The 27,328-nt window shown below is 53.3% G+C and overlaps 1 protein-coding gene and 1 pseudogene across 1 annotated transcript; both read right to left on the reverse strand.

Annotated features, from left to right (window-relative positions):
• Window positions 1–7,462: 7,462 nt before the first annotated feature.
• LOC115833860 lies at window positions 7,463–16,092 on the reverse strand (annotated as a pseudogene).
• Window positions 16,093–20,630: 4,538 nt separating this feature from the next.
• LOC100595036 (breakpoint cluster region protein-like) lies at window positions 20,631–26,959 on the reverse strand. The gene is made up of 7 exons (XM_030808674.1): window positions 26,649–26,959; window positions 25,697–25,806; window positions 24,307–24,446; window positions 23,152–23,286; window positions 22,106–22,211; window positions 21,440–21,602; window positions 20,631–20,720 (listed from the first exon to the last, which is right to left on the reverse strand). The coding sequence occupies exons 1-7, from the start codon at window positions 26,724–26,726 to the stop codon at window positions 20,631–20,633; spliced, it is 822 nt and encodes a 273-aa protein (XP_030664534.1). The 5' UTR covers window positions 26,727–26,959.
• Between the last annotated feature and the right edge of the window lie 369 nt (window positions 26,960–27,328).

The raw sequence follows: 27,328 nt of genomic DNA on the forward strand, positions 1-27,328 counted from the left end.
ACACGATCCCAGGTGGGTATGTCTAGATGGAGGAACTAAGGATCAGAGATTGCAAGTAATTCTCTCCAGCTCAATTCATTCTTGAGGAACAACGGTCTGAATTCAAACCCCACTTCACTTCTGCCACTCCATGTGGCCTCCACATAACACAAGTTAGGAATGCCAGATTTTGATCTCAATGAATATTTCACAACATATCAACAAACTGTAACAACACTAAAACTACACAGCTCAACCTGCCCCTTCTAGATTTGTCTACTTGTCCAATGTTGTCACCAGTGCTGGTATACTTTTTGCTTTTGAGACAAAGTCTTGCTCTTCTCCTCCAGTCTGGAGTGCGACGGCATGATCTTGGCTCACTACATCCTCTCCCTCCCGGGTTCAAGCGCTTCTCCTCCCTCAGCCTCCCGAGTAGCTGGGATTACGGGCACCTGCCACCACGTCTGGCTAATTCTTGTATTTTTAGTAGAGATAGGTTTCACCATATTGGCCAGGCTGGTCTCGAACTCCTGACCTCAGATGATCTGCCCTCGGCCTCCCAAAGTGCTGGGATTACAAGCTTGAGCCACCACGCCGGGCCCGTGCTGGTATTCTTAAATCGAAATTTTTTATTTTGAAGGGACTAACTATCATGTTATTTAACATAAAACCTTTCTTAGAGCAGAATATTTATTGCCAGGTCTAGATTAATATGTATTAAATTAGAGCTGTAAAAGTAAAATTCTTAGTTGTAATCATACTAATTGGAAGAAGGGAATGAGGGATGGGCATGAGTTGAAAAACTATGCTCACTACCTGGGTGACGGGATCCGTACCCCAAACCTCAGCAACGTGCAACATACCCATGCAACAAACCTGTGGGTGTACCCCTTGAGTCTAAAATAAATTATTGAAATGTATTAAAATTACTTTTTTAAACAATTATTGAAATTATTTTTAAAATCATACAATTTATATATACCTACTTTAAAATTTAAAATATTTGTCGTAATTTAATATTAAAATATTATTTGGGTGAAGACACAAACCACTCTCATTAGAGAAATAAACCCTTCATTTACGAGGCTGCAATCTGGGTGGCCTGAACGCTCACTAGAATGTCCCAGTGCTCCTCAGGACAGGGTTCACAGCTCTGGGAGCCCTGCCCAAAGCTAATGATACATTCACAGCCACACAGGAAGCTCCAGAGTTTCCTTTACTTCTCCAAGGAGATCATATAATTAAAACCTCCTGAGGAAAACAAAGGGCTATCTCTTACCTTCCACATAAGGTAGACATAATACTACTTAAAAATCAACTCACAGATTCTTTACTAGAAATGAAAAATATCTTGGAAGCCATTTTACAGGAAACTCTACATGCAACACCAACAAAAAAATATTCTTGTAGTTACAAGAGTCTACTGTGGGAGGATCCTGACTACTAAAAAGTTATGAGGCAAGTCATTGTGGGCACAACATTTATTTATCAATAAACATTTATTCCGTGTCCAGGCAAGCCAAGCACCGATTCTCTGGGAACCTAGTCAAGAAGGGCTCAAATATATGGGCATATAAAGACTAGGACAGGCCGGCCATGGTGGCTCATGCCTCTAATCCCAGCACTTTGGGAGGCCAAGGCAGGTGGATCACTTGAGGTCAGAAGTTTGAGACCAGCCTAGCCAACATGATGAAACCCTGTCTCTACCAAAAATATAAAAAATTAGCTGGATGTGGTGGTGCATGCCTGTAATCCCAGCTAATCCGGAGGCTGAGGCAGGAGAATCGCTTGAACCCAGGGGGCGGAGGTTGCAGTGAGCCCAGATCGCACCCCTGCACTCCAGCCTGGGCGACAGAGTGAGACTCATGTCAAAAAGAAAAAAAAAAGAAGATGTGCCCAACCTTCATGTCACATAGTCCCGAGGCTACTATGTGAAGGAACAATTTGCCTGGAGTGATGTCTGCTCGTACCTTACCAATGAGGGTATCCAGTATCTCCATGATTACCTTCATCTGCCCCCGGAGATTGTGCCTGCCACCCCATGCCACAGCCGTCCAGGGACTGGCAGACCTCGGCCTAAAGGTCTGGAGGGTGAGCGACCTGCAGGACTCACAAGAGGGGAGGCCCACAGAGATACCTACAGAGGGAGTGCTCTGCCCCCTGGTGCCGACAAGAAAGCCGAGGCTGGGGCTGGGTCAGCAACCGAATTCCAGTTTAGAGGCAGATTTGGTCGTGGACGTGGTCAGCCACGTCAGTAAAATTGGAGAGGATTATTTTGCATTGAATAAACTTACAGCCAAAAAGACTTAAAAAAAAAGAAAAAAGTTACATTATGTCGCAAATGAACCCGTTGCAATGATCATACAGGTTTTTTCCTTTGACAGTTTGTACTACTTTAATAGATTTTTCTTTTATTACATCATCTTAGTTTCCTAGGAAAACCCAACTTGGTCGTGATACATGTTTAATCCATTTCTGGATTATTTGCTAATATTTTATTTAGCATTTTTGCATATATATCCGTAAGAAGTTAGTCTATACTTTTGCCTCCTTGTATATTTATGTCTGGTTTCATATTAAGCTTATACTAAATTCACAATGAGTTGGGGAGAAGTCCATTTGCTTCTTTTTCTGAATGATTATGTAGGCCAGGGCTGGGGGCGGTGGCTCACGCCTGTAATCCCAGCACTTTGGGAGGCCAAGGTGGGCAGATCACAAGGACAGGAGGTCGAGACCATGCTGGCTAACACGGTGAAACCCCGTCTCTACTAAAAATACAAAAAATTAGCCGGGTTTTGTGGCAGGCGCTTGTAGTCCCAGCTACTCCGGAGGCTGAGGCAGCAGAATGGCGTGAACCCGGGAGGCGGAGCTTGCAGTCAGCCCAGATCGCGCCACTGCACTCCAGCCTGGGTGACAGAGCCAGACTCCGTCTCAAAAAAAAAAAAAGAGATTATGTAGGCCGGGCACTGTGGCTCATTCACTTTGGGAGGCCAAGGCAGCGGATTACCTGAGGTCGGGAGTTCAAGAACACCCTGGCTAACGTGGTGAAACCCCATCTCTACTAAAACTACAAAAAATTAGCCAGGCACACCTGTAATCCCAGCTACTGTGGAGGCTGAAGCAGGAGAATCACTTGAACCTGGGAGGCAGAGTTTGCGGTGAGCGGAGATCACAGCACTGCACTCCAGTCTGGGCTACAGAGTGAGACTTCCTCTCAGAAATAAATACATTAATTAATTATTTTTTTTAAATTTTGTAGAAGATAAAGACTTTCTGTTTTTTTTTAATGTTTGCCAGACCTATCTACAAAATCATCTGGGCCAGGTGCTTTCCTTTGGTTTTGTTTTTTGTGAGATTTTTGAGGGGATGGGATACAGATTTTAAAATAAACCTTCAATTCCTTTAATGGTTCTAGATCTAGACATAATTTTCTGTTTCTTCTTACTTCGTTTTTATGAAGTCATATTTTTCTTTTGAGATGGAATTTCTCTGATGCCCAGGTTAGACTGCAGTCACCAGATCTTGGCTCACTGCAACCTCCGCCTCCCGGGTTCAAGTGATTCTCCTGCCTCAGGCTCCTGAATAGCTGGGATTACAAGCGTGTGCCACCACGCCCAGCTAATTTTTGTATTTTTAGTAGAGTTGGGGTTTTACTATGTTGGCCAGGCTGGTCTCAAACTCCTGACGTCAGGTGATCCGCCAACCTTGGCCTCCTAAAGTGCTGGGATTACAGGTGTTAGCCACCCCACCTGGCCTGAGTTATAGTTCTCTATAAAACTGTTTTGATATTTTCAAAAATCACCAGCATAACATGGTTTATGTAATGTCCTTATGATTTTTGTCCTAGTATCATTTATTTATTTATTTATTTATTTATTTATTTATTGAGATTGAGTCTCACTCTATCACCAAGGCTGGAGTGCAATCCCCCCGCCTCCGCCTTTCAAACTGCCACCGCGCCCGGCCTTTTTTTTAAGACAGAGTCTCCGCCAGGCACCGTGGGCTCACGCCTTTAATCCCAGCACATTGGTGGCTCACGCCTTTAATCCTAGCACTTTGGTAGGCCGAGGGGGGCTCATCACGAGGTCAGGAGATCGAGATCATCCTGGCTAACATGGTGAAACTCCGTCTCTACTAAAAATACAAAAAATTAGCTGGGTGTGGTGGTGGGCTCCTGTAGTCCCAGCTACTCCCGAGGCTGAGGCAGGAGAATGGCGTGAACCCGCTAGGCGGAGCTTGCGGTGAGCCGATATCAGGCCACTAGAATCCAGCCTGGGCGACAGAGGGAGACTCCGTCTCAAAAAAAAAAAAAAAAGACAGAGTCTGGCTCTGTTGCCCAGGCTGGAGTGCAGTGACGCGATCTCGGCGCATCACAATCCCTGCCCCGACCCCGGGTTCAAGTCATTGTGCTGTCTCAGCCGCCCGAGTAGCTGGTACTACAGGCGCGTGCCACCATGTCTGACTAAATTTGTATTTTTACTAGAGACGGGGTTTCACTATGTTGGCCAGGCTGGTCTCCAACTCCTGATATCCTGATCCGCCCGCCCTGACATCCCAAAGTGCTGGGATGCGTGAGCCGCCACACCTGGCCACTATTTTTTCTTTCTTTCTTGTGTGTGTGTGTGTGTGTGTGTGTGTGTGTCTGTTACGAAGTTTCGCTCTTGTTGCCCAGGCTGGAGTGCAATGGTGCGATCTCAGCTCACTGCAATCCCCGCCTGAGCAGTAGAGCAGGCATCTTCAGTGATCCACTGGCGGATCTGCAGCCATTGTGCGCGCCTGGTCTTCCCATTGCTTTGTAAGAGCACCTCTCCTTCCAGTACCTATCCCGCGAGCGTCCCCCAGCCTCCCCCCATTGCCAGCAGGTGCTGAGATGGCGCCATTCCACTTCAGCCTGGGGGACAAGAGCGAAACTCTATCTCAAAAAAAAAAAAAAAAAGGATGAAAGTTTTGGAAAAATATGGAAGAAACGAAGTGGATTTCTAGCTCAACTAAATCGTAATCATTCACTGTCAATTTTTGCAAGAAACCATATATTTCATGTCCACAATCAGGGCCACAGTCCCAGCTCTCAAGTGTGGGTGTTTCCTAAGCAAATTGAAGAACACAGGCATAAAAGTGCATTAAATTAATAAACTTTTTCTCTCCGTCTCTCTCTCTCTTTTTTTTTTTTTTGAGACAGAGGTTCACACTGTCACCCAGGCTGGAGTGCAGTGGCGAGATCTCAGGTCACTGCAACCTCCGCCTCCCAAGTTCAGGCCACTCTCCTGCCTCAGCCTCCGGAGTAGCTGGGACTACAGGCGCCCGCCACCACGCCCGGCTAATTTTTTGTAGTTTTAGTAGAGACGGGGTTTCGCTATGTTGGCCAGGCTGGTCTCCAACTCCTGACCTCGTGATCCGCCCGCCTCTGCCTCCCAAAGTGCCACCGCGCCCGGCCTTTTTCTTTAAGACAGAGTCTCAGCCGGGCGCCGTGGCTCACGCCTTTAATCCCAGCACTTTGGTAGGCCGAGGCGGGCTTATGACGAGGTCAGGTGATCGAGACCATCCTGGCTAACACGGTGAAACCCCGTCTCTACTAAAAATACAAAAAATTAGCCAGGTGTGGTGGCGGGCACCTGTAGTCCCAGCTACTCCAGAGGCTGAGGCAGGAGAATGGCGTGAACCCGGTAGGCGGAGCTTGCGGTGAGCTGAGATCAGGCCACTGGAATCCAGCCTGGGCGACAGAGGAAGACTCCGTCTCAAAAAAAAAAAAAAAAGATTCTGGCTCTGTTGCCCAGGCTGGAGTGCAGTGGCGCGATCTCGGCGCATCACAATCCCTGCCCCGCCTCTGGGTTCAAGTGATTCTCCTGTCTCAGCCGCCCGAGTAGCTGGTACTACAGGCGCGTGCCACCATGTCTGACTAAATTTGTATTTTTACTAGAGACGGGGTTTCACTATGTTGGCCGGGCTGGTCTCCAACTCCTAATCTCCTGATCCGCCCGCCCTGCCATCCCACAGTGCTGGGATCCGTGAGCCCCTAAACCTGGCAACTATTTTTTCTTTCTTTCTTTTGTGTGTGTGTGTGTGTGTGTGTGTGCGCGCGCGCGCGCGTTTTGTGTGTGTGTGTGTGTCTGTGTGTGTGTGTGACGAAGTTTCGCTCTTGTTGCCCAGGTTGAAGTGCAATGGTGCGATCTCAGCTCACTGCAATCCTGGTCTGAGCAGGAGAGCAGGAATCTTCAGCGATCCACTGGCGGATCTGCGGCTCTTGTGCGCGCCTGGCCTTCCCATGTCTTTTGTGCGGGCGCCTCTCCTTCCAGTACCTATCCTGCGAACGTCCCTCAGCCTCCCACCATTGCCAGCAGGTGCTGAGATCGCGCCATTGCACTCCAGCATGGGGGACAAGAGCGAAACTCTATCTTAAAAAAAAAAAAAAATGGAGGCCGGGCGCGATGGCTCACGCTTGTAATCCCAGCACTTCGGGAGGCCGAGGCGGGCGGATCACGAGGTCAGGAGATCGAGACCACGGTGAAACCCCGTCTCTACTAAAAAAAATACAAAAATAATTAGCCGGGCGTGGTGGCGGGCGCCTGTAGTCCCAGCTACTCGGGAGACTGAGGCAGGAGAATGCGTGAACCCGGGAGGCGGAGCTTGCAGTGAGTGGAGATCGCGCCACTGAGCTCCAGCCTGGGCCACAGAGCGAGACTCCGTCTCAAAAAAAAAAAAAAAGAAAGAAAAGGGGGAAATGTGGGGAAAAGAAAGAGAGATCAGATTGTTACTGTGTCTGTGTAGAAAGAAGTAGACATAGGATACTCCATTTTGTTCTGTACTAAGAAAAATTCTGCCTTGGGATGCTCTTAATCTATAACCTTACCCCCAAACTCGTGCTCTCTGAAACATGTGCTGTGTCAACTCAGGGTTACATGGATTAAGGGCTGTGCAAGATGTGCTTCGTTAAACAGATGCTTGAAGGCAGCATGCTCGTTAAGAGTCATCACCACTCCCTAATCTCAAGTACCCAGGGACACGAACACTGCGGAAGGCCGCAGGGACCTCTGCCTAGGAAAGCCAGACACCTTTGTTCACGTGTTTATCTGCTGACCTTCTCTCCACTATTATCCCATGACCCTGCCACGTCCCCCTCTCTGAGAAACACCCAAGAATGATCAATAAATACTAAGGGAACTCAAATAAAAAAAAAATTAAATAAAAAGAAAAGTAAAATGGCCAAGAAACTCTTAGAACACGCTTTACAGTTCTAAAAATGTTTATCTTTTCTATTCTTTAATTGACTGGGCTTCTGTTTAGGTTAATGCCATAAATGTTGATGACACAAAAGTGAAGTACAGAAAGAAAGTTAATAAAAATATTTATTTGGCATCTGGCAAACAACAACAACAAAAAAAACAAAAGTGCCACCCAACAGAGTTGCTCCCTGTGCCAGGTCCCACGTCACCATGGAAGGGCTCTGCCTGGGGGCCCCCTGGTGTTCAGGCCCCCTCATGCCCTATTACCAATCGGCCTTTCTCTTTAAAGGGTTTCTTCTGACGGAATGCCGAGCTCCGTCCGCTTCACTACTGTCAATTTCCATGGGCGTGGGTGGCGGGCTGGAACTGGCTCCAGAAATGCTTCCGTCCATGCTTACAGCTGGGAAGGGTGCAGCAATCAGGCAGAGGACCTGGGCTGAGTCCCAGAAGTAGAAAAAGGTGGGAGGAAGGGGAAATGAGGAGCCGAAGGGTAGAGCAAACAGCCAGAGGACCTGGGCTGAGTCCCAGAAGTAGAAAAAGTTGGGAGGAAGGGGAAATGAGGAGACGAACAGGAGGGGGCCTGGTGGTCTGTGCTGCATCCCAAACACAGGAACTGTGGAGGGGGTCCCTGCAGCAGAAGCTAGGGGGGCCACTAGGCCCAGGCCGTCTTGGGGGTTGTGTCTTCCCTGCTGTGCATCCATACTGGGTGCTTTAGAAACAGAAGGCAGACCAGAAGCCCCTGCTGCAGGTGAGCACGAAGTGTAGGAAGGCCTTGAGGGTCTGCAGTCCGAGATGGCCTTGGCCTCAACCTGCAGTGCCCTGTTGATCCGCCGGAACGCAGCCTCCTTCTCCCGGTCCAGGTCTTCAGCAGTGACCCGGAACCCCAGCTCTAACGGAGGTGGCATCATCAGAGGCTCCCCTCGCCTGCGTGGCAGCAGGGGAAACTTGCGTCCACAGGGCCTAGAGGCCTGGGATCTGGGGGAGCCTTTCCTGGGGGCGAGCGTCTGCCTTGGTGCACGCTGAGTGTGACCCGAAGAGACAGCCTGAGGTCCGTCCTCACTGACCTTCTTTGAGGAACTGAGGGTTGGCTGGCAGTGGGATGAGGCTGGCCCCCTCCTCCGCTTTAGCCACGGGAAGCCTCCCGTGGAGCTGTAGGAGCTCGAGATGGCGTTTCGTTTTGTGCCTGAGCTCGTGCAGGAGGTCTGGGGCCTCTGCTTGTCTCTGCTTCTGTCCTCTGGGCATGGAGGACTGTGTGCAGAGGCCCAGGCCTGGGCACGAAGGGAGAGAGGCCTCCATTGTCCCGCAGGGGCCGAAATGCACTCGGTGCATCCCTGGTGACCTTGGGGACCCTTCCGTGATCATCAAATCCTTGGACTCTGGGGTCTTGTCCTGCTCAGGCATCCCTGCCTTGCTCTCCTCAACACTGCCTTCCCTGGTCACGAGTCTGGGGACAGCCGGGTGTTGTGGGCCCCAAAGGGGTGACTTCCTGCTCCTGGGCCCCACAGAGAGTCCTTGTGCTCAGTGCAGTGGCTGAGCTGGAGGATGCCCTGGAATTCGGAGCACACAGCACTGGCTTGCTGATCCCGGAAGGAAGACAGGGCTTGCAGGATCACGGAAGGATTGTCTTGACACCACTGATGCGAAGTGTCCCGGTGCTTGCAAGATGGCCTGCCACTCAGACCAGGGGCAGGAGCAACGGGGAGATCCCACAAGCAAAGTGAACTTGGGGATGGGCTGAACGGGCTCCAGGCAATTGAGCCCTACTGGCAGGTCCTCGGCCTGGGCCCGGACAGGAATAAGGGGCACAGAGTGCCCAGGTAACCGCTCCTGGGAGCAGTGGGGAACGGTCGGATGCTTCAGCTCTCCAGAGCTGGGCTCTGAGCGTCCTCGTGGAGCTACCAACTTGGCCAAAGGCTAAGCCAGCAATGAGCTGTGTTGCCGGCCAATGCGCCTTTTAAACCTGAGGGAGTGCGTGTGCACATAATGGCGCCAGTGACAGAGCGACCTTTATGTGGCCAGGCAACGCGCCTAGGAAACCTGAGGGAGTGGCTGCGTGTGCACATAATGGCGCCAGTGACAGAGCGACCTTTATGTGGCCGGGCAACGCGCCTTTTAAACCTGAGGGAGTGGCTGCGTGTGCACATAATGGCGCCAGTGACAGAGCGACCTTAACGCAGCAAGGTACCCGCGCAACGCACTTGCTGGCAATGGCGGGAGGCGGACGTTGGGGGGCATGCAGTAGGTACTGGAAAGAGAGACGCGGGCACAAAGGACGCGGGAAGAACAGGTACCAACAATGGCTGCAGATCTGCCCGTGGATCGCTGAAGATTCCTGTTCTCCTGCTCAGGCGGGGATTGCAGTGAGCTGAGATCGCACCATTGCACTCCAGCCTGGGCAACAAGAGCGAAACTTCGTCACAGGCACACACACACACACACAAAAGAAAGAAAGAAAAAATAGTGGCCAGGTGTGGGGGCTCATGCATCCCAGCACTTTGGGATGTCGGGGCGAGCGGATCAGGAGATCAGGAATTGGAGACCAGCCTGGCCAACATAGTGAAACCCCGTCTACCCCGTCTCTAGTAAAAATACACATTTAGTCAGACATGGTGGCACGCGCGTGTAGTACCAGCTACTCGGGCGGCTGAGACAGCACAATGACTTGAACCCGGGGTCGGGGCAGGGATTGCGATGCGCCGAGATCGCGTCACTGCACTCCAGCCTGGGCAACGGAGCCAGACTCTGTCTTTTTTTTTTTTTTTTTTTTTTTGAGACGGAGTCTCCCTCTGTCGCCCAGGCTGGATTCCAGTGGCCTGATCTCGGCTCACCGCAAGCTCCGCCTAGCGGGTTCACGCCATTCTCCTGCCTCAGCCTCTGGAGTAGCTGGGACTACAGGCGCTCGCGACCACACCCGGCTAATTTTTTCTATTTTTAGTAGAGAGGGGGTTTCACCGTGTTAGCCAGGATGGTGTCGATCTCCTGACCTCGTGATCAGCTCGCCTCGGCCTACCAAAGTGCTGGGATTAAAGGCGTGAGCCACCGCGCCCGGCCGAGAAAAAAGGCCGGGCGCGGTGGCATGACCTGAGATCTCGCCACTGCACTCCAGCCTGGGTGACAGTGCGAACCTCCGTCTCAAAAAATAAATAAATAAATAAATAAATAAATAAATAAATAAATAAATAAGAGAGCGAGAGACAGGGAGAAAAATTTTATTAATTCAATGCACTTTTATGCCTGTGTTCTTCAATTTGCTTAGGAAACACCCACACTTGAGAGCTGGGACTCTGGCCCTGATTGTAGACATGAAATATATGGTTTCTTGCAAAAAATAGACACTGAATAATTACGAGTTAGTTGAGCTAAAAATCCATTTGGTTTCTTCCATATTTTTCCAAAATTTTCGTCCTTTTTTTTTAAGATAGAGTTTCGCTCTGGTCCCCCAGGCTGGAGTGCAATGGCGCGATCTCAGCACCTGCTGGCGATAGGGGGAGGCTGGGGGACCCTTGCGGGATAGGTACTGGAAGGAGAGGCACGCGCGCAAAAGATATGGGAAGACTAAGCGCTTACAATGGCTGCAGATCCGCCAGTGGATCGCTGAAGATTCCTGCTCTCCTGCTCAGGCCGGGATTGCAGTGAGCTGAGATAGCACCATTGCACTCCAATCTGGGCAACAAGAGCGAAACTTCGTCACACACACACACACAAACGCACACACACACAAACGCACACACACACACACACACAAAAGAAAGAAAGAAAAAATAGTGGCCAGGTGTGGGGGCTCACGCATCCCAGCACTTTGGGAGGTCGGGGTGGGCGGATCAGGAGATCAGGAGTTGGAGAAAAGCCTGGCCAACATAGTGAAACCCCGTCTCTAGTAAAAATACGAATTTAGTCAGACATGGTGGCACGCGCCTGTAGTACCAGCTACTCGGGCGGCTGAGACAGGAGAATCACTTGAACCCGGAGGCGGGGCAGGGATGGTGATGCGCCGAGATCGCGCCACTGCACTCCAGCCTGGGCAACACAGCCAGACTCTGATTTTTTTTTCTTTTTTTTTTTTTTTTTTAGACGGAGTCTCCCTCTGTCGCCCAGGCTGGATTTCCAGTGGCCTGATCTCGGCTCACCGCAAGCTCCGCCTACTGGGTTCACGCCATTCTCCTGCCTCAGACTCTGGAGTAGCTGGGACTACAGGCGCCCGCCACCACACCTGGCTAATTTTTTGTGTTTTTAGTACAGACGGGGTTTCACCGTGTTAGCCAGGATGGTCTCGATCACCTGACCTCGTCATCAGCCCGCCTCGGCCTACCAAAGTGCTGAGATTAAAGGCGTGAGCCACCGCGCCCGGCCGAGACTGTGTCCTAAAAATAAAGGCCGGGCGCGGTGGCAGTTTGAATGGCAGAGGGGGCGGATCACGAGGTCAGGAGTTGGAGACCAGCCTGGCCAACATAGCGAAACCCCGTCTTCTAAAACTACAAAAAATTAGCCGGGCGTGGTGGCAGGCGCCTGTAGTCCAGCTACTCCGGAGGCTGAGGCAGGAGAGTGGCGTGAACTCGGGAGGCAGAGCCTGCAGTGACCGGATGTCTCGCCACTGCACTCCAGCCTGGGTGACAGTGCCAACCTCCGTCTCAAAAAAAAAAAAAAGAGAGAGAGAGAGACAGAGAGAAAAAGGTTTATTAATTTAATGCACTTTTATGCCTGTGTTCTTCAATTTCCTTAGGAAACACCCACACTTGAGAGCTGGGACTGTGGCCCTGATTGTGGACATGAAATATATGGTTTCTTGCAAAAATTGACAGTGAATAATTACGATTTAGTTGAGCTAGAAATCCATTTGGTTTCTTCCATATTTTCCCAAAATTTTCATCCTTTTTTTTTTCTTTTTGAGATGGAGTTTCGCTCTTGTCCCCCAGGGTGGAGTGCAATGGCGGGATCTCAGCACCTGCTGGCGATGGGGGGAGGCTGGGGGACGCTTGCGGGATAGGTACTGGAAGGAGAGGCGCTCTTACAAAGCAATGGGAAGACCAGGCGCGCACAATGGCTGGAGATCCCCCAGTGGATCGCTGAAGATTCCTGCTCTACTGCTCAGGCGGGGATTGCAGTGAGCTGAGATGGCACCATTGCACTCCAACCTGGGCAACAAGAGCGAAACTTCGTCACAGGCACACACACACACACACAAAAGAAAGAAAGAAAAAATAGTGGCCAGGTGTGGGGGCTCATGCATCCCAGCACTTTGGGATGTCGGGGCGGGCGGATCAGGAGATCAGGAATTGGAGACCAGCCTGGCCAACATAGTGAAACCCCGTCTCTAGTAAAAATACAATTTAGTCAGACATGGTGGCACGCGCGTGTAGTACCAGCTACTCGGGCGGCTGAGACAGCACAATGACTTGAACCCGGGGTCGGGGCAGGGATTGTGATGCGCCGAGATCGCGTCACTGCACTCCAGCCTGGGCAACGGAGCCAGACTCTGTCTTTTTTTTTTTTTTTTTTTTTTTTTGAGACGGAGTCTCCCTCTGTCGCCCAGGCTGGATTCCAGTGGCCTGATCTCGGCTCACCGCAAGCTCCGCCTAGCGGGTTCACGCCATTCTCCTGCCTCAGCCTCTGGAGTAGCCGGGACTACAGGCGCTCGCGACCACACCCGGCTAATTTTTTCTATTTTTAGTAGAGAGGGGGTTTCACCGTGTTAGCCAGGATGGTGTCGATCTCCTGACCTCGTGATCAGCTCGCCTCGGCCTACCAAAGTGCTGGGATTAAAGGCGTGAGCCACCGCGCCCGGCCGAGAAAAAAGGCCGGGCGCGGTGGCATGACCTGAGATCTCGCCACTGCACTCCAGCCTGGGTGACAGTGCGAACCTCCGTCTCAAAAAATAAATAAATAAATAAATAAATAAATAAAATAAGAGAGCGAGAGACAGGGAGAAAAATTTTATTAATTCAATGCACTTTTATGCCTGTGTTCTTCAATTTGCTTAGGAAACACCCACACTTGAGAGCTGGGACTCTGGCCCTGATTGTAGACATGAAATATATGGTTTCTTGCAAAAAATAGACACTGAATAATTACGAGTTAGTTGAGCTAAAAATCCATTTGGTTTCTTCCATATTTTTCCAAAATTTTCGTCCTTTTTTTTTAAGATAGAGTTTCGCTCTGGTCCCCCAGGCTGGAGTGCAATGGCGCGATCTCAGCACCTGCTGGCGATAGGGGGAGGCTGGGGGACCCTTGCGGGATAGGTACTGGAAGGAGAGGCACGCGCACAAAAGATATGGGAAGACTAAGCGCTTACAATGGCTGCAGATCCGCCAGTGGATCGCTGAAGATTCCTGCTCTCCTGCTCAGGCCGGGATTGCAGTGAGCTGAGATAGCACCATTGCACTCCAATCTGGGCAACAAGAGCGAAACTTCGTCACACACACACACACAAACGCACACACACACACAAACGCACACACACACACACACACAAAAGAAAGAAAGAAAAAATAGTGGCCAGGTGTGGGGGCTCACGCATCCCAGCACTTTGGGAGGTCGGGGTGGGCGGATCAGGAGATCAGGAGTTGGAGAAAAGCCTGGCCAACATAGTGAAACCCCGTCTCTAGTAAAAATACAAATTTAGTCAGACATGGTGGCACGCGCCTGTAGTACCAGCTACTCGGGCGGCTGAGACAGGAGAATCACTTGAACCCGGAGGCGGGGCAGGGATGGTGATGCGCCGAGATCGCGCCACTGCACTCCAGCCTGGGCAACACAGCCAGACTCTGATTTTTTTTTCTTTTTTTTTTTTTTTTTAGACGGAGTCTCCCTCTGTCGCCCAGGCTGGATTTCCAGTGGCCTGATCTCGGCTCACCGCAAGCTCCGCCTACCGGGTTCACGCCATTCTCCTGCCTCAGACTCTGGAGTGGCTGGGACTACAGGCGCCCGCCACCACACCTGGCTAATTTTTTGTATTTTTAGTACAGACGGGGTTTCACCGTGTTAGCCAGGATGGTCTCGATCACCTGACCTCGTCATCAGCCCGCCTCGGCCTACCAAAGTGCTGGGATTAATGGCGTGAGCCACGGCGCCCGGCTGAGACTCTGTCTTAAAAAAAAAGGCCAGGCGCGGTGGCACTTTGGGAGGCAGAGGCTGTTGTAAATGGGATTGCCTTCTTAATTTCTTTCCCAACCAGACCATTATTGGTGTATAGAAATGCTGCTGATTTTGTTGTTGTTGTTGTTGATTCTGTATCCTGCAACTGACTGTATTAATTTATTTATCAAGTCTAGGGCTTTTCTGGTGGAGCCTTTACATGCTTCTAGATCCAAGATCACATCTTCATCAGACAAGAAGAATTCGATGTCCTCTTTTCCAGTGTGGATGCCTTTTATTGTTTTCTCTTGCCTGATTGTGTGATGTCGAATAGGAGTGGTGAGAACGGGCATCCTCGTCTTGTTCCTGTTTACAGAGGAAATGCTTTCAACTTTTCCCCATTCTATAGTAGGTTAGCTATGGCTTTGTCGTATCAGCTTTTATTATTTTCAGGTATGTTTTTTTTTTGTTTGTTTGTTTGTTTTTGTTTTTTGAGACAGTCTCACTCTTGCCGCCCAGGGTGGAGCGCAATGGTGTGATCTTGGCTCACTGCTACCTCCGCCTCCTGGGTTCAAGCAATTCTCCTGCCTCAGCCGAGATCTCGCTCACTGCAACCTCCACCTCCTGGGTTCAAGCAATTCTCCTGTCTCAGCCTCCCAAGTATCTGGGACGACAGGCACACGTCAAAATGCTCGGCTAATTTTTGTATTTTTAGTAGAGATGGGGTTTCGCCATATCGGTCGGGCTGGTCTCGAACTCCTGACGTCAGGTGATCGACCTGTCTTAGCCTCCCAAAGTGCTAGGATTACAGGTGTACATTTATTTATTTATTTGCGATGGAATCTTGCTCTGTATTTATTAATTTATTTATTTGAGATGGAGTCTTGCTCCATCACCCAGGCTAGAGTGCAGTGGTACAATCTCGGCTCACTGCAACCTCTGCCTTCCAGGTTCAAGCGATTCTCCTGCCTCAGTGTCCCGAGTAGCTGGGATTACAGGTGCCTGCCACCACAGCTGGCTAATTTTTGTATTTTTAGTAGAGACAGTGTTTCACCGTCTTGGCCAGGCTGGTCTCGGACTGCTGACCTCATGAACCACCTCCCTCAGCCTCCCAAAGTGTTGGGATTACAGGCCTAAGGCACCGTGCTCGGCCATATTTATTTATTTAATTATTTAGAGACAAAGTCTTGCTCTGTCACCCAGGCTGGAGTGCAGTGGCGCCATCTCAGCTCACTGCAGCCTCCGCCTCTGAGGATTAAGCAATTCTCATGCCTCAGCCTCCTGAGTAACTGGGACTACAGGTACGCACCACCACGCAGGGATTTTTTTTCTATTTTTTTGTAGAGACACGGTTTCACCATGTTGGCCAGGCTGGTCTCGAACTCCTGAACTTAGGTGATCTGACAGCCTCGTCCTCTCAAAGTACTGGGATTACAGGCAGGAGCCACCGTGCCCGGCCTCTCACTACATTTAAATGACACCGTGGCTCACGCCTGTAATCCCAGCACTTTGGGAGGCCAAGGCAGGTGGATCACCTGAAGTCAGGAGTTTGACACGAGCCTGGCCAACATGGGGAAACCCCGTCTCTAGTAAAAATACAATAATTAGTCAGGCGTGGTGGTACAAGCCTATAGTCCCAGCTACTTGGAAGGCTGAGGCAGGAGAATCACCTTAACCAGGAGGCAGAGGTTGCAGTGAGCCAATATCATGCCACTGCACTCCAGCTTGGGCGACAGAGTGAGACACTGTCTCAAAAAAAAAAAAAAGAAAAAAAAATGATGCCGGGGCATCTCAGCCTGAATACCTGCACGAGCACAGTCATGTCCAGGCCAGGGCTGCCGGTCGAGGTCCGGCCCCATCTCTTCCAGCAGAAAGGGAGCAAGCTTGCGGGGCGGCTGGGGGACAAGATCCCAGGATCTCAGCCTCTGCTCACGGATCAGCTCTGAGACCCCGAGTGAGCTGGGGGTGCTCTGTGCACATTGGTTTCCCCAGCTGTCAAGTAAAGGGATTGGATGAGGGAGTCTTGTCGAGGTGGAATGATCTCAGATTTGGGGCAGCAGTGAATGATCCCACTCCCTGGGCCATGCCAGTGGCCCAGCCTCGGCTGAACAGAGCCCCAACACTCTGGAATGGGGAGGAGGGGGCAGTCGGCTCTTGCTCCTAGTAAGAGAGATGCAGTAGGGCTCTGTGGCTGAGCTGGGTGCCTTGCCTCACACCTGTAATCCCAACATTTGAGAGGCCGAGGCAGGAGGATTGCTTGAGGCCGGGAATTTTGAGAATAGCCTGGACAACATAGCCAGACCCCATGTCTACAAAATAATAATAAAACAGGTGCAATGGCACCCAGCTATAGTCCAAGCTACTTGGCAGGCTGAGGCAGGAGGGTCCCTTGAGTCCGGGGATTGGAGGCTGCATTGAGCTATAATCGCACCACTGCACTCCAGCTTGGGTGACAAAGTGAGACCCTGTCTCTAAAAGAACAAAAGATAGGCCCGTGAGCATGGGTTTGATTTTCAAACAGGACCCGGAGGGTAGGGACAGACAGTGCTGTCACCCTTAGGTGCTGAACGCTCAGAAACGGGCCAGCAGCAGCCCTTTCCTCCCCTGCAGACACCAGATTGGGCAGAACAGCACGTGGCACTCGTAGCTCTTGCAGTGAGGGCAGGACCCAGTGTCAACCCTTCTGCCTGTGTGAGGGGCTGCTGAGGCCTGCGGAGAGGCAAGGGTGGAGGCTCGTCCCCTTGTGCAGCCCTTGGTGTGGTCTCCACCAGGTCCCCAGCCCACCAGTTCAGGGCACCCCTGAGCCTGCTGCTGCCAGGCCCTGTCTCTACCCAGGACGTCCCTACACCCTCGCAGTGTCAGGGAAATGATCATGGTGGTGGTGACACTCCTCAGGCAGGGCTGCTGAGAGGAGCTGAAAAGGGTCACACTGCAGGCAGGGGCCCGTGTGACAGGCCCCTCTCACCCCGAGAGAGCTGACCAGGCAGCTCACGAGCAGAGCCACATCCTGGGAGTCCGACAAAAGTCCTGGCTGGGCTCAGCCACCTCACCGGCCACGGGCAGCCTTTGTCGTGTGAGCCTTGCTCTCCTGGGGAGGCTGAGGCTGATGGCTGATGTGGGCATTGCCGAGGGTAACCTGTGGCCCAGTGGATGTGGCCGGGTCTCCTCAAGCTGCATTCATTCAAGTAGGACCCAGGGTGCGTGCCCATCTCCAGCCCAGGGCAGCTCCCCTGTAAGCTGGGTGAGCTACTGAAGCCAAGGCGGGAGGCAGCTGACAACACCCACAGCCCATGCGGAGGTGGTGGAAAGGCTGGACTCAGCAGCAACACCGAATCCCGGACCAGGCAGAAACCACCCAAGACTGAGGGGCTCGTGCCAGAGCGGTGGCCACAGGTAAGAACCCGGGCCCAGGCTGTGCGTGGCGGGAATCCTCCATGTCCCAGGGCTCAGCACAGCAAAGGAAGACCAGCCGGGTCACCCTGGTGGCCATCTGTCCCGGTCCCACCTGCAGAGTCAGAACAGCCTCTCCCCAGTGGGGATCATCTCTCTCTGCCAAAGCAACAGCAGTCCCTGCCCCAACCAGACTACCCCACTCAGTGGAGTTAGGGATGCTGCTCTAGCATCCTAACACTGCCCAGCTGGCGCCTACCTGTGCTCACCCACACCCCCCAGGCCGGCCTTCCCTGCAGCCTGGGCTTGGCCACTGTGGCCTGATTGAGCACGGAGGCCTCCTGGGCACCCAGCCCCATCACTGCACCTGCCGCTCCAGCACCACCCCACCGGCTCAGGGCTTCTTCCCAGCGGCGCTCATCATGAAATCAACATGCACGCAAGTCGTCTCAGGAAACTTTTTAATGAAAGTGTCGGCAGTTCATTCCCCCACGATGGTGTGTAGGTGGCTGAGCTCAGATTGCAGCTGCTAAGACACCAGCCACTTACCGAGAGAAAGCCAGGCTGCTTCAAACCCAGGGCCCGAGGCAAAAAAGCATCACTTCTGGTTGGGGAGTCTGGAAGCCATGCCTTGTGGGAGGTCACACTGGCATCTAGGCCTTTGCCTGCACTGCAGAAGGAGAGCCGGGTCCCCCTCCTGGAGAACGCCGCGTTCCCCAGCCCCACACCGGCTTTGCCACCACACAGGCTTTCGAGCCAGGAGGCGGGTAAGACGTAGCTGTAGACCCAAAGCAACCATCAGCCCTGGGGCCCTGCGGGAGAGGAGCACTTTTAGAACATGGAAAAGTGTGGTCATCCCATCATTAGACAGCACACAACCTACGTAAATAAAAAGTCATAAGGGGAAGGAGGTTGGAGAGGGAACAAAAATTGGCACAGACATTGATAGACTGGATTCCAGTTTCAAGGTAACAGATGCACATCATGAGACCAGAGGAGACCGAGACAAGGGCTGGATTTGGCTTTTCAAAGCAACATGTGTTCCTGCGCAGGGCTGGATGGTCGCTGAGACAGAGATGGAAGCCAGGACAGGGGAGCCCACCGGGCCCAGATAGGTACAGAGAGCAGAGGATCCTGTTCTGTCCTCACCACCCACGAGGGTGACACTGCTTGTAAATGGTGGCTGTGCTCTCCCAGCAAGAAAAAAGCACAACTAAATCCACACTGCACACAGAGGCAGACAGAAAGCCTTCAAGTGGCTCTGTTTTCTGCTCCCTGCCTCGCCAGGTCCACAAGCAGAGAGGAGTGTCAGGCGCATGGCCCCGCTGTCAGGCTCCCCAGTGAGCTGTGGGCTCAGCAGGAGCTGCCCACTGACACACAGGGGCACCCACTCCTCCCACCTTGGGAGCGGTCGCCAGAGTCGCACTGGGTGCTGGTGTCATCCAGGGACCCCACACACTTCCTTAAATGTGATCCTGCTTCCCTCTGGGCAGCTGCATCCTCTCCTCCTGCAGGACCGTCTGGAAACTTGGCTCTCAGTTTGCTCTCCCTTCTCTTCTCTGCCTGCCCCAAGCCCCTTTTTCTAAAACAGTGGTGCAATGTTCATGGGGTTATTTCTTGAAAATACTTGGCGGCCTCCATGCTTCTGTTTTCTTTAGCCAGGTGGTCAGGAGAGTTTACAAAGAATGCCTGGGCTCCCCGCAGGTGCCGGCAGATGGGGTAGCAAATGGTCCTGTGCCTCCACCTGCTCTGGGAGGGAGTCTCCTGTCTCTAGGCCTGGCCCCTTCCTAACCCTCCACGTATCCTGTTCTCCAGAGACTTCAGAACCCACTCCTGAGAACAGCGAAGCCAGGCGCTTAGAGGAAGACCAAATGCTGCCAGGACACGGATTGTCCAGGGATTACATTCCAGCATCTTATTAGGTATCTGGATCTGTTGGGGAAAAAATTAGAAACTACGTATAAAACTTAAAAATATTCAAGTATCAAAAGGTTATTTAGGATGAAAGTTTTAAAACAAGTCATCGGCAAGCTGCTATCACCAAGTGGAGACTTTTACAAAAGTTGAGCGAGTCCGCTGAGCTGAGAGGACAGAAATGGAGTCAGCTGTGCTGGGCAGGGGCAGGGACACTTGGGGCAGGGAGTGTGTGGGCAGAGAAGCCAGAGAAGTCCAGGCCTGTGGAAGCCAAACAGGAGAGCGTGGGCTGGAAGGGTGGTCAGGATCGGGAGACGAGGTCGCTCTCCCTGGAGAACGAACCCTAAAGTGCGTAGCCTGGGATTCCCTCCCTGGGGGTCCTGTCCCCCGACATTTCACGGGCCTCCTGGAGCTGCCTTCCAAGGAGGACAAACACGGCAACAAAAGACCCATTTCTGCACAAAAGTCCTTCTGGAAAGAAAAAGAAGAAAGCCAAGAATGGAGTCCAAACGCTCCCCAGTGCTGACTAAGCCTCTCCAACCCTGTTCTAAGTGGAGTGTGGTTTCTAAGTCAGGGAAATGGAAGAGGCCCCACCCACACAGGCCTTGGCCCCACAGGATGAAGCAGCAGCGTTTATTCCAGATACAACAGTGAGGGAATCCGGTCACGTTCCCTCCTCCCCAGAGAGGGCACATCTCGACAAGTGATTCGGTAGAAATCTTTTAGACTCTATAAGTTAAGTTCATAAAAACCACTCCTTTCACCCTGTCTCCCAGGGCCAGGCCTGGACTCCGAGATGAACTGGCTTGGGGGCGCCCTCAGGTGGCCACATAAAAAACCCACAGTCTGAGGCCAGCCTGGGGCTCTCAGACCTGGGCGGGATCTGCCCAGGCCACCTGTCCTTCTGCTTTGGGCCGCTGTCTCTTGGCAGATGGCCTGACACTTGGGGGTGGCCCAAGGATGCCTCAGAAAATCTTGATTCTCACTCTACAGATGGCCTGATTAGCCAGAGGTTTCCAGGCCGTCTGTCCACCTCCAGGAGATGGACTGGGACCTTTAGACATTGGTGGAGAACAGGATACTCTGTCTCTTGCTGTCCAGGGCAGGGATGGCCTCCAGCCACAGGAAGTACAGCAGCACCTGGACCTGCCCGGGCAGAGTGGGGAAGAGGAGAGTGGCTCAGAGGGGAGCTCACAGCTGCTGGTGGGGAGGTCTTTGGGACCCAAGCCGCCAAGTCCACCTCAGGTGCTAGAAACCCCTGCTGGTGTCATGAACCCCTTACAGTGAGACGGGGGTGGGGTGGGGTCCTGACAAGGTATGACTTCTTGGGTGGGGGGGGTTGTTTATTTTAGAGATGCACAGGGCCTTGCTCTGTCCCCCAGGCTGGAGTACAGCGGCTCCATCATAGGTCACTGCAGCCTCTAACTCCTGGGCTCAAGCAATCCTCCTGTGTCAGCCTCCCAGATACCTAGGATTACAGGTGTGTGCCACAATGCCTGGCTAATTTTTCTTTGTATTTTTTCTAGAGACGGGGTTTGCTACATTGCCCAGACTGGTCTCAAACACCTGGGTTCGGTTGTCCTGCCTCGGTCTCACAAAGTGCTGGGATTACAGGCATGAGCCACCACACCCGAACACTTGGGGTGGTTTTAAGCCCCCAGCAAGGTGCATCCGCAGGACCAGGAGGTGGACTGGGCACCCCCTATCACTCCCATCCATGCGAACCTAGGCAAGTCCCTCTCTCTGAATCTCAGCCACCACCACATACGATGCAAGTAGGAAGATGGGCAGGACTGGGGGTGGGGCAGGCAGAGGCCACCTCTGTCAGGCTGGGGTGGCATGGGCTGGAGCCTGTCTTCCCATACCTGGGACATGACCTCCAAGGACCAGCTGTCAGTCATTGTGATAGGCTGGCTTGGATTGGCAGGGAGCTTGCTCTCCTTCTCGGAAGGCTGGAGCAGCTTGGGGCCAAAGACAGTGGCGAGGTTGTGCAGGGACATCTTATTGACTGCCTCCTTCTCTGCCACCCTGTAGAGGACCAAAGCAGAGGGTGTCATTACAATGCCACCACCAGGAGAGAGGCAGAGGGGCTGTGCCGTGCTGGAGTCTTCAGGGAGGGAGTGACCTTGACCCTGGCTGTGCTGCAAGCTGACTTCAGCCCTGGTACTTCTGGGTCTCAGTGGCCCAGGACTAGGGGCCAGCTCTGGGCTGGTGGGGAGGTCTTCATGATGTGGTTGGGAGGGAAGAGAGGGGTCCAAGTGCACTGCTGGCCATGGCCAAAGCTCTGAGCTCTTTGTTAAGGCCACAGTGCAGAGGGAGGAGGGTGGCAAAGAGGAGAGGCAGGGAGGAGGGTGGCAAAGAGGAGAGGCAGGGGCGGAGGTGGCAGTGGTGCTATTCCTTAGAAGCAGTGAGTTACTGCAGACAGGGGTCAGGGGAAAAGGTCCTTGGTGCTGGGGGTCTGGTGGGAGCAGAGGGGCACCCCGCGTCTGAGAGACCTGGAGTCCTGGGCAGCCACAAGAGAGCTGGGCTACCTTTCCAGGTGGTCTAGAAGGAAAAGGAAGGTGAGCAGGTTGGCCCCCGGCAGGGATAGCAGCAGGTTGAGCATGCAGCTCTTCTTTGCAACCGGGTCTGAAAGAGCTGCAGGAGGCGGTGGGTTACTCCTCTGGGTTACAACAAGCCGGAGACCTCTCCCGAGGTGGTCACATGGAGCGCCCGGGACACGAGTCCTTGCGCAGTTTAGGCTCGTCACATCGTCACACCCACAGCGCTGGCCACCAGTGAGGACCGTGTGAGGGGCACCTGTGTGGGGTGTGAACCACCTGAACGCCTTTTCTCTACCTCACAGGGGTCAGCAGCACGCGGCGAACAGCAGCAGCAGGAGCCGCTAGAGCAGCTGCTCATGGGCAGAGCTGCCCTTGGGCAACTCCTGCCACCACCCCCTCCCCAGGGGAGCCCAAGGCAGGGGAGGCTCGGCATGGAATGAAACAGGGGAGTGAGGGACACAAGGAGGTGGGAAGTGGGAGGCCCCAGCCCCACCAAGTATGCAGAGACCCCCTCGTCGTCCTGGACACCACAGGGGCACCTGCAGGCTGGGAGAGCAGGTCCTCTGTGCATGGGCCTGGGAGGCAGACCTGCTGTAAGGGTGATGTGGAGGATACAGGCGCTGCACACACTACACCCACTTTAGACATCAGCCTCCAGGTTGACTAAGGGTCAGCCCAGGTTTGAACTTGTGCTTGACTGGGCCAGGACCCTTGGCTAGAGCACCTGAATGCCCTTGTTTAGCCCTGGTCTGCAGGAAGGACAGCAGACTTTAGGACCCTACAGCAGGGCAGTGCTGACCATTTCACCCTCTTGGTCTCCTTGAGGAATAGGGACGGGGAGCCCTCTGGGGATGGGCGAGGGCTTCCAGGACAGGCTCTGTTCTGGTCCCCCGCTTTTTGAGGTTGGGTTAAAACGCCGACCGTGGCAGAGGGGACACAGCTCAGGTTCCCACACCTCACTTTTCACAGCCTCCGAGGGCAGCAGTGCACGTGGAGGAGATGTCTCCCACGAGGCCAAGGCCTCCAGTGCTCACTGATGCCCTCCGCGAAGTTGGGGTAGAACTCGTCAGTGAAGAGGGGCTCGGGCAGCTCACGGAAGTGCAGCTTCAGCGTGCCTGCGATGGTGTTCACGTCCATCTCGCTCATCATCACCGACACGTCCTTGTTATCTGGAAAGAGCACAGAAACGCAGCAGCCTCCTTGAGGATCCCGAGTGAGTCACCTGCCATCCCTGCCTTGGCTAAAGCACCATCCCTGCCACACTGACCACAGTGCAGGTCCCTCCCGGGCTTTGAGCAGCTCATCTGACTCCTCCCAAGAGCTGTGCCTGGTTCTGTGTCTGCAGAGTTGATGGGGGTGCGTGGGCATTCCTATTCCTGTCCTCTGGTTGGCCCGATGTGATGGCCGGGAGGAGGCCAGTGTGGCAGGACACAGTGCCTGCGTGGGGATTGGGTGGCTCTGCCCTGTGCATAGCAACCACCCCTGCACCAGTGTCTTCTGATAGCAGGAAGGCCATGGGAGAATCTGATTGGTTTCAGTGTTTGAACCTGTGTCTTCCTTTGGATCCAATTGTCCACTGGTACTTACCTCCCCACCACAGGCCAGGTCCATTCTGGGCCTGGGGTGCTGGGAATTCTAGGTGTCCTGGTCAGGGTCAGTGGTGTGTGCCCCAAAGAAGGGTCTGCAGGCACAAAATCCTGTTGCTTTGAAGATGCTGGGAAGGACCCTCTGGGGCCTCAGTGCCCTCCCCTGGCATTTGAGGCAGGTCCAGGTCCTTCATAGCCTGTGAGGGTTGTTGAGATGGAGGCAGAGATGCTGCAGCCCCAGCCTGAGCTGGATCCCACCAGTGCCCTCTGCCCGCCGCATCCTCACACAGGGCAGTGGACAGACCGCACTGAGTCCTGGGCTTCCACCTCCTGTCCACCCCCAAGGCAGAAAGGCCAAGGCCCGGCAGAAGCCCCTGGTCCACCCCAGCAAGTGGCATGCGTGGCTAGGATGGTTTAAAAACTGGCTTCTACAGAGGCTTTTTCTACAACTCTTGTCTTCTCTTTTTTAAAAATAACAACACAGTAAATGAAGAAAAGACACAGAGAAGGATGTGACATGCCTGGGCCATGCAGCGCTCTGAGATCTCATCACGGACACTGCCGCCCACACCTCCGTTCTGTCCTCCCCAGGCCAACACTCACTGACGTCGAAGGCTGCCTTCAGTGCCTGGATGTCCACGACCACTCCGGACATGCGGTAGAGGCCCACCTCCTCCATGCCTCGGCGCTCGATCTCCTCCACGCACTGGCGCATGATGTAGGGCACCTTGGACCTCTCTCTCCTGCGGGAGGAGGGAATGTTCTCAGTGTCCTGACAGCCCTGCTTGGGCCACACACAGGAGACCTGCTTTGTGGATGTGGAGTGAGGATGGTGGTGAAGGTGCCCAGGTCTGGGGCTGCACACAGAGCCTTCTGCATGCCTGTCCTCCCTCTGCAAGCTCTGTCCTCATTGCATGTACTTTCTCAGGAACCTTTCAAGCGGCCAGAACCCCTGCAAATCACACATGATCGGGAAGGTCAGGAGGCCTGTCTAAGTAAAGTCAGCACAGGAAGGGCATCTGACAGATTCCAGGCCTGGGGTTAGCAGCCTGTGCCCCCAGCTGGGAGATCAGACCCGGTGTTGGTCCTGCCACCCACGTGCTGTGTGAGAGGAGAATCCCCGACCCCTGCCCTGGGCCTGGGCCTTAACACACATCCGACGAATGAATGAAGGGTTGCCTCAGCACCAGTGCTCCAAGTCCTGCGATGCTAAGTGCTTTTCTCCTCTGAGTCTTAGCAATGGACAATTCCAATACCACCACACAGGACACTAGAGTAAGAATACTTCAAAGTTAGAACACAGTGCTGTGCAGAGGCCTTAACTTTAGTTCTGTTTTGCAACTGGATTTAGCAGCACATCAAAGCTGCTTCTCAAGCACCCTCATTAGCAGGGCTTATTTGGGGGAACTGCTGATGGAGTCCTCGCTGCTCATGCCCAGAGCCCTCCCAGAGTGCTACACAAGTGGCTTCCATGCAGCTGGGGGTGGGGCATGGTGTTTAGACACAGAAAGGAGTCCAGGGTATGATTGATGGAGGCCCTGGCCCACGTGACCAGCAAGGTCAGGGGCCCAGCCAGATTCCATCCTGGGGAAGCAAATGAATTCTCAGAGGAGGTGATCTGTGTCTGCAAGAACTGCTCTCAAACCAACAAACAGGCTTCTCTTGGCAACTGACTCGTGACAAAGGGGCAGGGGTTACAACCATTCAGCAGGAATCTGGGACCGTGACAAATTCCAAGCAAGGGCAGAAAACCCTGCACTTGGGCAGTTCCTGGAGCCAGCCTACTGCTTCCAAGCAAGGCGGCAAGGACATTCCTGAGCTGGTTTGGAGGAAACACAGGAGGCAGCTGAACACACCAAGTGTTCCCTGGGGCCTGACCTCACCGTGCAGCGGCCACGCACAGAGAGGAGAGACCCACACATGCTCTTTTCTGCAGAAACAGCTGAAGGGACAGGCGCCTTCAGTGCATGAGCCCAAGCCCCTCCCCACTCACTTGGTGACCACAGCAATCTTGACTCCGAAGACCCCTGTCTGTTTTCGGGACGGCATCCTCTTCAAGCTGAACTCCCTGCTGTTGAACTTGACTGAGAGCTTTACTTCAATCTATAGTGGGGAGAAGGGGTACGGTCCTCTAATCCTTCTGGTCCTCATAGCCCAAGGTCCCAAGGGCCCCTGGGAGTTTCATCAAATATTTCCACCCCCCAAGGCATGCAGAGGTCTCAGCATGAGGTGGAGTCGCCCCTCGGGGAAGCCCCTAGTCTACTTCAGCAAGAGCCAGGATTGTCGAAGATGGTGTAAAGGACTGGCTTCTGCAGAACCATCTCCTAAAATCCCTGTTGCTTCTCTTGGTTGCTTACTTTTTCTTAAGATATGGGATCTTGCAATGTTGCCCAGGCTGTAATCGAACTCTTGGGCTCCAGTGATTCTCCTGGCTCAGCCTCCAGAGTAGCTGAGATTATAGGTGTACCGTGACCAGCTTTCTCTTTCTTAGTAACAATTAAAAATTAAGTAGGAAAGACAGAATAATATAAGAAAAAGCCAAGAATCTCAAATATTAACATTTTACCATTTATACCCAGGCCTTTTTGGGTGTGTCATTAACTTTTAAGGTCTAAGCCTTTCTAGGGTACCTAAAGACAAATCGGGGGTCTCCATTTCTACGGGCAGCCCCCAGGTCCCCAAGTGGAGGCCCCACCTGTCCTGGTGGTGCCATGAGACCTTTGTTTGAGGAGGGATGCTCAGGGCCTGCTGGCAACTGCATCCCAGCCAGTGAATGCGATTCCCGTGCATGGTGATTCTGCTCTTCGGGGGCCCTCCCTCCTCCAGCCAGGCTCCCTCTCAGATGCCGCCTCAGGCTCAGCCACCTCTGACTGATTTGAAATGAACAGAGGCCACCCTATCCTTCTGAGGGAAGTGGGCACCAGGAGAGTCCCACAGACACGTACCCCATTCATGGCGATGATGGTGCGCTGCCAGTCTCTGTCCTGCAGGGCCTGTGGGTCCAGCTGAAAGCAAGGAGTCATGATTGGCAGAGGCCCTGGGGTCTGTTCAGAGGCCCCACGGGGCAGCAGCCCACGCCCGCCACTTCTCCAGCCCTTAGTCAGAGGCAGAGCCTGACCGAGGCCAGCACCTCCATCCAGAGGCCGAGAGAGGTAGAGTAAGGAAGGGCCTGCCGGACACCCCTGGAATCCAGGGCCCCACTGCTCCCAGAGCCCTGCTGCCTGGGGTCCCCACCCCCTCCTCCCTCTGCCCCTCCCAGTTGGGAGCTGATGTGCAGGCTGGCAGGCTCTGTCTATCCGGCTCCCATCACCACGGGTGCTATGTGGAGCTCAGTGAAAGGCGAGCTGTTCAGCAGCAACTTCAGTAACAACTCCTGGGGGCCTGGCATCCACAGCTGCTGTCTGGGGAACTGTGGAAACTGTTCTCCCCCTGCACCACGAACAGCTTGTGGCGGGAGGAGCCTGCAGGCCACACCAGTCCCATGGTTCAGAATCAGGCCCAGAAGGACCCAGAACCAAGCCCTAAATCAAGCAGCTGATGAGGGCGCGGGAGGAAGCCCCTCTGTGACCCCTCTAACTTCTACCCCCAGCCGGCACTATCCAGACGGCTAGCCTGCAGGAGCTCG

Source organism: Nomascus leucogenys, unplaced genomic scaffold (genome assembly GCF_006542625.1).
Source record: "Nomascus leucogenys isolate Asia unplaced genomic scaffold, Asia_NLE_v1 001141F_52501_qpd_obj, whole genome shotgun sequence".
Classification (NCBI taxonomy): domain Eukaryota; kingdom Metazoa; phylum Chordata; class Mammalia; order Primates; family Hylobatidae; genus Nomascus; species Nomascus leucogenys.

What these genes read in the sequence shown, in the direction of transcription:
- LOC100595036 (XM_030808674.1), bottom strand. Translation starts at nt 26,726, where the DNA reads ATGACTCCTTGCTTTCAGCTGGACCCACAGGCCCTGCAGGACAGAGAC. An exon ending in CTTCTAGACCACCTGGAAAG is followed by an intron (nt 21,603 to 22,105) that starts GTAGCCCAGCTC and finishes GGTCCTCTACAG; the next exon opens with GGTGGCAGAGAAGGAGGCAG. An exon ending in CCTTGGAGGTCATGTCCCAG is followed by an intron (nt 20,721 to 21,439) that starts GTATGGGAAGAC and finishes CTGCCCGGGCAG; the next exon opens with GTCCAGGTGCTGCTGTACTT.